The following is an 8383-nucleotide window of genomic DNA, read 5'->3' on the forward strand; positions in this document are numbered from 1 at the left end:
TGTGTGAACAAAAATGGTTTTCTCATCTCGGTCCTAAAAGATTTCCCCCTTATCCTTAAACTGTGATCCCTTGTTCTGGACTTCCCCAACATCGGGAACAATCTTCTTGTATCTAGCCTGTCCAACCCCTTAAGAGTTTTGTAAGTTTCTATAAGATCCCCCCTCACCCTCCCCTCTCCAATCACCTCACCCCTCCTGTCACCCTAATACCATGTCAACCCACTCCTTCACCCCCTCTTCACCAATCACCTGGTCTCCCTCCTCCCCAATCACCCCAAAGCCTGTCAACCCAATTGCCCCCTCCCTCCAGTCACCCCCAGCCCCCTCCTCCCCAATCCAGTGTCAACCCAATCCTCCACCCCCCCCCCCCCCCCCCCAATATCCTGTCTCAAGGATTTAGTCCTCGATAGTCACTTTAATTGATGACCGAGGATCAGAAGGTAATTAATACGCACCCACGAGCTCTCCACAAGACATTCAATGGCATTGAAAGATAAATCTTCCAAAAACAGTCTCCTGATTAAAAGTTTATTGTAGTAGTACAAACAGTAAGATAATTCATACTAGCTTCTTGTATAAGCACATTTCAATCATACTCGTGGTCATGTTCGTGCATGGTCAAAAACTGTCTCTTCCTTGATCTTCTTCGAACTAAACTAAACTCCTTGGGAGTCTGCACGACAATCCCAGCCGCAAACACTCCTCAGACTACGTATAATTCCCACCCACATAAATACAGGCAGATTAAATTTAAAGGTAACTGGTTATAGTTATAACATACTGAGTTAAGCTAAATGGCTACTACAGCCCCCCTCACAAACCACAATCACCACTCTCGCCAATCACTTCACCATCCCACCCAACTAAGCCCTGGCAGACAGAACATGAGTATTTGGCAAAACAGTTGCCCAGTGCAATCATGATTGGTCTCACTGATGTAGAGGAGGTGCCATCATGTGCACCATTTGCTGGCCATTTTAACGCCCCTTCCCATTCCCCTACTGCCTACTCCACTGCCAGATTGAGGTCATGTACAAACTGGAAGAACAGTTCCTCGTATTTCACATGGGTAGCCTACAACTCAATGGTTGAGCAAGTAACCCTCCCCCCCCCCCCCCCCCCCCATCCATGCACACCTTTCTCCCACTAAACCCGTCACCCTGATCCCTTTCTCTCTTTCTACACTATCTTCACCAATCAACCCCTCCTCACCTGTAGCCATCTCTCACCTGCCAGGTTTTGCCCCAACCAATCTCTCTTTATCATATTTCTATCTCTTGCTCTAATCAGTCTGAAGTATTGTTTAGATTCAGAACTGTCTCATTCATAAGAGACAAAGGATTGTGGAGGAATGGTGTTATTCTTGCTGCAGATCTGTGACTAGTGAAGTTCTTCTGGGATTTGTGATGGGACCTCTATTGTTTGTGATACTGTACATATATACGACTTAGATGTCTATCTATGCTATTACCTTGCCTCTAATACCATGGGCTCCTATCTTGTTTAGCAGCCTCGTGTGTGGCACTTTATCAAAGGCCTTCTGAAAATAACATCCACTGACTCTCCTTTGTCTATCCTGTTTGTTACTTCCTCAAAGATTTCCAACAGATATGTCAGGCAAGATCTCCCATTAACAACACCATGCAGACTTCAGCCTATTGTGTCGCTTCCAAATCCCCCAAAACATTGTCCTTAATAATGGACTCTAAAATCTTACCAACCACTATATTCCCTTTCTTATGCCTCACTTCCTCTTAAACAGTGGAGTTACATTTGTGACTTTCCAGTCCTCTGGAACCATTTCTGATTCCAATGATTCTTAAAAGATCACTACTAATCCCTCCACAATCTCTACAGCTACCACTTTCAGAACCCTGGGATGTAGTCCATCTGGTCCAGGTGATGTATCCACCTTCAGGCCCAAGCACCTTCTCCTGAGTAATAGTGACTGCACTCACTTCTGCTTCCTGGCATGTTGCTGGTATGCTCCATTGTGAAGACTGATGCAAAAAACATTCACGTTGTCCGTTATTTATTTATTCCCCATTACTACTTCTCCAGCATCATTTCTCAGCAGTCCAATGCCCACTTTTTTGGTAGTCACGTCTTTGGAATGTGGGGTAGTCAAGAGTGTTTTATTATCATGTGTCCCAGATAGAACAATGAAATCCTTACTTGCTGCAGCACAACAGAATATGTAACCATGATAGGGATTACTGCTGCATGGTTGTCCAGATTTTCTGTGGGGTTTAATGTCTTGTTCGTCAAATATTCTTGTCCTCAGCTGGCTAAAAGTTGTACTTTTGCACCGATGATGATTATGAATTTCATCACCCATGCACACATTCTCTGAGTGGTGGCTCTGAGATATGGGAAATGGTCCACACTTTCAGAGTCTCGTCGTAGGCAGATATTGTCAGATGCCAGTGTTGTGCAGCGGGATAGACAAGAGGACTTTTGTTCTGCAGGTCTGAAGAAGGGGCCCCAACCAAAAACGTCACCTCCAAAGATGCTGCCTGACCCACTGAGTTACTCCAGCACTTTGTGTCTTTTTTTGTTCTGCAGATGTTAGATGTAACATCCATCCTCATATATATCGGTGAATGAGTCAATGATCATTTGGAGGTCAGCCTCTGACCTGTGCAACTACAAGTGCCAATGTGTACAGCAGTTCGTGCTCTGCTGTTAGAGTAACGTTGATTCTAAAGTGGAGGTGACATAAGTTCAAGAGTTTCCTATTAGTCCTATAGATAAGTTTCTTGCTGGAATGGAATTAGTTGCCAGTTACATCTGCAGAAAGATGCAGTCGGAGTATTGATGCAGCCTTGCTTGATACTAGTTTGCATTGAGACTGAGACCGGTCTATTGTGGATCCATTAGTTTGGATCATTTGTTTGCCATTACGAAGCAAAAATAAAATGGCGATCAGTTTCCAAATTTGAGGAGGATGCACCATAGAAAGCATAATATCCATTGCACTCCTACTTGTTATGGTATGTTGGTTTAAACCAAAGATAGACACAAAAAGCTGGAGTAACTCAGCGGGACAGGCAGCATCTCTGGAGAGAAGGAATGGGTGACTTATCGGGTCGAGACCCTTCTTCAGACTGGTTTGGGATAAGGGAAACGAGAGATATAGAAGGTGATGTGGAGAGATACAGAACAATGAATGAAAGATATGCAAAAATGTAACGGTGATAAAAGAAACAGGGCATTGTAAGCTGTTGGCAGGTGAAAATGAGAAAGTAGTGCGACTTGGGTGGGGGAGGGATAGAGAGAGGGGGAATGCCGGCCACTGAGTTACTCGTTTTTTATGTTTATATTCTACATTATTTCCTCTTTTGCAGTATCCGATTTATTCATGGAAATTATATCAGTCTCCTATTGAGTTTTTCACTCTATCTTGGTACACATGAATGTAATGAACGAATACCAATGCTGCACAGCCCATCCTGATTGATGAAGTCAAAGGCTTTAGCAAGATTCAGAAGGGTACTTTTTGGTGGCTGATACTGCCCTACGATTCAGGAAGCTGCTCTTGAGCCACTGAAGAACGGTAATGAGTTTCCTTGAAGCAAATTGCAGGGAAATCCAGCTGTAATTAATGTAATTTGATTTGCCGTCTTTCTTGAAGATGGTCACAATTATGACATCTGAATTTCCCTGACATATCCTCCACTGCCCAGGTATGAGTGATGAACATTCTTACTGCCAAATTGTAGAACTTCAGCACAGCTACTGTTTGTTTGTGAGGTTTCAGTTTGTAGTTGATATAAGGCCTGTTCCACTTCTTGACAGTCACGAGTGGCAAAGCTGAATTGAATAGATGCAGTGTCTAAAGTAGGCGTACCTTAAAGCAGATGTTTGCTCCCTAAACTTATTGTGCTACAATCATCTGAGCAGGACCTAGTCTGTGTCTCTAAAATTGACTCTTCACTTCTCAACCATTGCTGACTGAATTACAATCAATCTCGGTTTGATAAAATTAATGGAAATGTTTTAATATTGGGTCCTGTAAAGTGCTCACAGATGTGGCTGTTGATTAAGACCAACCAAGGTTTGGAGTTCAGCATTTATCTACAGGAACGTCATAACGGTACCATTTTTCCCAATCTGCCACTTCTCCAGAGGATAAAATCGAATCAGGATTCTACAAAACAGAAGTTAAGAGTTCAGAGAATAGTAAATTACAATTTATTTCTTGATATTTCTTTCTGGTGTTACTGAAGTGGGTTAATCAAGAGTGTTGTGGCAGGCTACTCCCGGCCATGATGGGAAGTCTAGCTACATGTATAAAGTTTGAATTCACATTTCCGGAATTCTTAAATCTCCCAGGCCACTGATACATGTTCTTAGGTTCGAATGAAGATTTGTATCAAATCTGAATATTCTAAGCAGGAGTTGGAAAGCCATGATGTAGATGTACATTGCGTTGGCAAGGCCACATTTGGAGTACTGTGTATATTTCCGGTCCCCCTGCTACAGGAAGGATGTCATTAAACTGAAGAGTGCAAAAAAGATTTAGTAGGATTTTAGGGCAGGGTGTCCAAACATTCCTGACAGGTATAAGATGAGAGGGGAAAGATTTAAAAGCGACCAGAGGAGTAACTTTTTCCACAGTGTGGTGTGTGTATGGAATGAGCTGCCAGAGGAAGTGGTAGAGCTTGTGTAATTACAACTTTCAGAAGATAGTTGGCGAAGTGCGTGGATAGAGAAGGTTTGGAGAGATGTAGGCCAAGTGCAGGTAAATGGGACTAGCTCAGTTAGACAATTTGGTGGGCATGGACAAGTTGAACTGAAGGATCTGTTTCCCTGCGAATAGCCTGTGACTCTTACGTTCTGAGGTCATCGGCCTCCACCAAATTTATAAGCAGCGTGCTCCAGATTCCAATCAGTGAAAAAAAATCCTCAGATCCTCTCTACACCTTTTACCCTAAACCCGTGTTCCCTAGTTTTAGAATCCTCTGTAACCATGCGTTTCGTGCCCAGGGTCATAACCTTCAAAATTAAATACAAGGTTTTCTACAATTTCCTCTGGCTGCTCATTTCTTATTCACTCTGTGTTAATATGTTCTGCCTCTTGGACCATAAAATGCTGAACTCTCAACACTTACCTGTCTGCACCTAAGCCCAGCTCCTTGGTGAGGAATTCAAAGAACTTGGAGCTGTGCTGCTTGTTGTTCTCAGCATTTCCTACCACCCCGATTGAAGACACAACCAGCTGGGCACAGGGTGACGTGCTACCTCCAATTGCCATTATCATGTTTGGCCTCACAGAGATATTGATTCGCTACAAAGAGAAAACGTTCTTTTAGCCATAGATTCTCAAAGTAATATATTAATAGTAGTGACTCTGGAAAAGTTGAATTCATTATAAAGCATCAGAATTATCAGAACAAAGAAGTGTTAGAGAATTAACATGCTTTAGTAAGGAGCAGCAAAATAGGAGAGAGATCAAAGACAAAAGGGGCAGTCTGTTTATACGCTGGGCTGAAAAGCTTAGTGCAAAAAAGAGAAATAAACCAACAGACAGCGTCAGAAATAAAGAGTCACTGAGTCTCTGATCCTATTCTCCCTGGGCAGCAATGCAGCCCCTACCTCACTGTGGTCCTGACCCTTCATGGAGCTCAATGTCCAAGTGGATAAGTCAGGGTGCCTGGGTTGCAGGAGGGCCCCTGGTTTAATAGGAGCTTGCAGAGGTTTAGGGCTCCTTGCTCTGTCAAAGCCCAGATAGGGTCAGTCCCTACTTCTGTAAGAGCCTGTGAGGAAATAGGACCTTTGGGTCTCAGCTATCTCATGTCTTTTCATTTTGCTTGAAAACTGCTTAAATCCAATACCCACTCCACAAACCACACTCCTGCTCTGAACCACGAGTTACTCCAGGTTTTTGTGTCTATCTCCTGCTCTGAGCTGTTTGGTAAGGTAGCCTGACTGGTGGAGTCCCCCAGCTCTGTCCATACTGCTCTAAGTAAGTTACAGAGGCATATGGCACAGAAGCTAGCCCATTCACCCACTAAGTTCACAATAACCACCAGCCACCCATTAAGTGCAACATCAGGCACATCAGATGAAAAAATGAAGTACATTGTGAACAGAATAAGCCCAGTATGGAGGTACACAAAAATGCTGGAGAAACTCAGCGGGCCGAAACGTTGCCTATTTCCTTCGCTCCATAGATGCTGCTGCACCCGCTGAGTTTCTCCAGCATTTTTGTGTACCTTCGATTTTCCAGCATCTGCAGTTCCTGCTTAAGCCCATTATGGAGCCAGAGAGATCTGCAAGTAATCAAACTCTTCACTGATTATATTAATTACTGTTGACTTTTTCTAATCTCTGCCCTTAGATTTGACTCCATGTTATCAAGGAACTGTTGGACATTTATCTGAAACACTGGCTTTATCCTGGTTGACATGGCCTGAAAATGGTACTGAGGAAGTCTGGTAAGTGATACTCTTAAAAATATGATGACAAGAGTTCAGGGCATGCATATGTCCCTGTTAAGAAAGAAGGGCAAGGCAGGTGGCTGTGAGAAGCTTAGATGACAATAACATTTGATGCTCTGGTCAGGAAAAAGAAAGAGGTATGAGACGGGTATTGGCAGCTGGGATCATGATCAGTTCTATAGGACTTCGGTTAGGTAAAATTTGGAGTATTGTGTGCCATTCTAGTCACCCCATTACATGAAAGATTTGGCTTTGGAGAGGGTGCAGAGGTGGTTTACCAGAATGCTGCCTGGATTAGAGGGATTTATCTACGTGGAGAGGTTGGATAGAATTCGACTGGTTTCTCTGGAACGTGGAAGGCTGAAGGGAGGCTTGCTAGAAGTATATAAAATTATGAGTGGCGTGGATAGGGTAAACAGTCTGAACCTTTTTTCCAAGGTGGAAATGTCCATCACTAGAGGGCAAAGCTATAAGGTGAGCGTGGGGAAAAGTTTATTAAGAGATGTGCAGGGCAATTTGTTTGAACACAGAAAGTGGTGGGGGCCTGGAACGTATTGGTGGAGGCAGGTACGATAGTGGTGGTGTTTAAGAGGTTTTTAAGATAGGCACACATAAGTACAGGGAATTGAGGGACATGGATCACACATAGACCGATGAGATCAGTTAAATGGTGTCATGTTCGGCATAAACATTGTGTCCCGTTCCTGTGCTCTACTGCTCTATGTTCTAAATTGACAAAAGGCAAACAAGAGCTGGTGTAAATAAAGATAGACGGATGACTAGAACTATCTCTAGCTCTCAATCAACAGGAGTTACATGGGACAGTGGGTGACCTTATACTTCTGAAAGATCAGTTAAATGAAGACAGTAGAAACTGCAGTTTCTGGTGTCTTGATTAAAACACAAATTGCTGGGGAAACGCAGGCAGCATCTGTGGAGGGAATGGAATTTCTGGGTGGGACCCATCTCCAGACTTCCAGGAGCTTAATGAATTTGCTTATGATAACTGCTGGTGGTTGTATTAATACGTTTCTGTCCTCATTAAATTAAGGGAATTAAGTAAACAATAGAACAAGTACAATGCCTTTTGCAACCTAAGGACTTTTGATCTCAATCGTTAACTATTTCTTCACATATGCTGCCTGAGTTGCTGAGTTTCCAGCAGTTTCTGCTTTTATTTCAGATTTTCAGCATGGGTGTTTTGGTTATTTCCCATGCTGCCGTTGTGCGCCTCTTACCCAAGGGGCGGTTCGGTGGCACCCGTTTATGAGTTGCAACCAAAGATCCTATAGCAGAGCTCTGCTATAGGATCTTTGGTTGCAACTACCCTGCTGCCCACCCACCGCGTCCTCTTGGAGGGTCAGTGCAGTGCAGACATCCACCGTCAGCAGCCCCGGCCGTCTCCCCACCCCGGTAGCCGGAGAGGGCAGCTAGTCGGCCCGGGATGAGTGGGAGTTGGGCAGGGCGGGGCGGGGGGAAGGGGACCCGTGCAAAAGCACCACCTGCCTCCTGCGGCTTGTCGAGGATGGCGGCCGCTGCCCGCGCCAACCGCTCCAACAGATCCTCGGAGAAACAGCTGGCCGCAAGGTTACTCTCCAGCTCCAGGAAGGGCATCGTAAAGCGGTGGCTGAGACGCGGCGTGTCCTGTTGCTCCGGGGCCGGGTGAAGGGGGAGGGCGGTTGTGTCGGAAATGGTTGGAGCAGGGGCGGGGTATGGGAGGAGAGGGGCCGGTTTGGGGATTGGGGAGGAGAGGGGCCGGTGTGTGCATTCCCCACATACACAGGGACCAAAGGGCAGAGACAGCTGAATGTCCAGCTCAGCTCCCACTATACCCTCCCTTGTGCAAATACTGATGCTTTCCGTTTCTCCTAGTGTAAAGCAAAGATCTTATAGGATCTTTGGTGTAAAGTGCTGCTGGAAGATCATCTGGATTGCATGAA

General features: G+C 44.7%; 1 protein-coding gene across 1 annotated transcript; it reads right to left on the minus strand.

Annotated features, from left to right (window-relative positions):
* Positions 1-514: 514 nt before the first annotated feature.
* On the minus strand, positions 515-8133 carry ddt (D-dopachrome tautomerase). The gene is made up of 3 exons (XM_055655956.1): positions 7950-8133; positions 5115-5290; positions 515-4150 (listed from the first exon to the last, which is right to left on the minus strand). The coding sequence occupies exons 1-3, from the start codon at positions 8055-8057 to the stop codon at positions 4078-4080; spliced, it is 357 nt and encodes a 118-aa protein (XP_055511931.1). The 5' UTR covers positions 8058-8133; the 3' UTR covers positions 515-4077.
* Positions 8134-8383: the final 250 nt, after the last annotated feature.

Source organism: Leucoraja erinacea, chromosome 25 (assembly GCF_028641065.1).
Source record: "Leucoraja erinacea ecotype New England chromosome 25, Leri_hhj_1, whole genome shotgun sequence".
NCBI classification, from domain to species: Eukaryota; Metazoa; Chordata; class Chondrichthyes; order Rajiformes; family Rajidae; genus Leucoraja; species Leucoraja erinaceus.

What these genes read in the sequence shown, in the direction of transcription:
- ddt (XM_055655956.1), bottom strand. Translation starts at nt 8,057, where the DNA reads ATGCCCTTCCTGGAGCTGGAGAGTAACCTTGCGGCCAGCTGTTTCTCC. An exon ending in TCCTCGACAAGCCGCAGGAG is followed by an intron (nt 5,291 to 7,949) that starts GCAGGTGGTGCT and finishes TTCTCTTTGTAG; the next exon opens with CGAATCAATATCTCTGTGAG. An exon ending in CTGGGCTTAGGTGCAGACAG is followed by an intron (nt 4,151 to 5,114) that starts GTAAGTGTTGAG and finishes TCTGTTTTGTAG; the next exon opens with AATCCTGATTCGATTTTATC.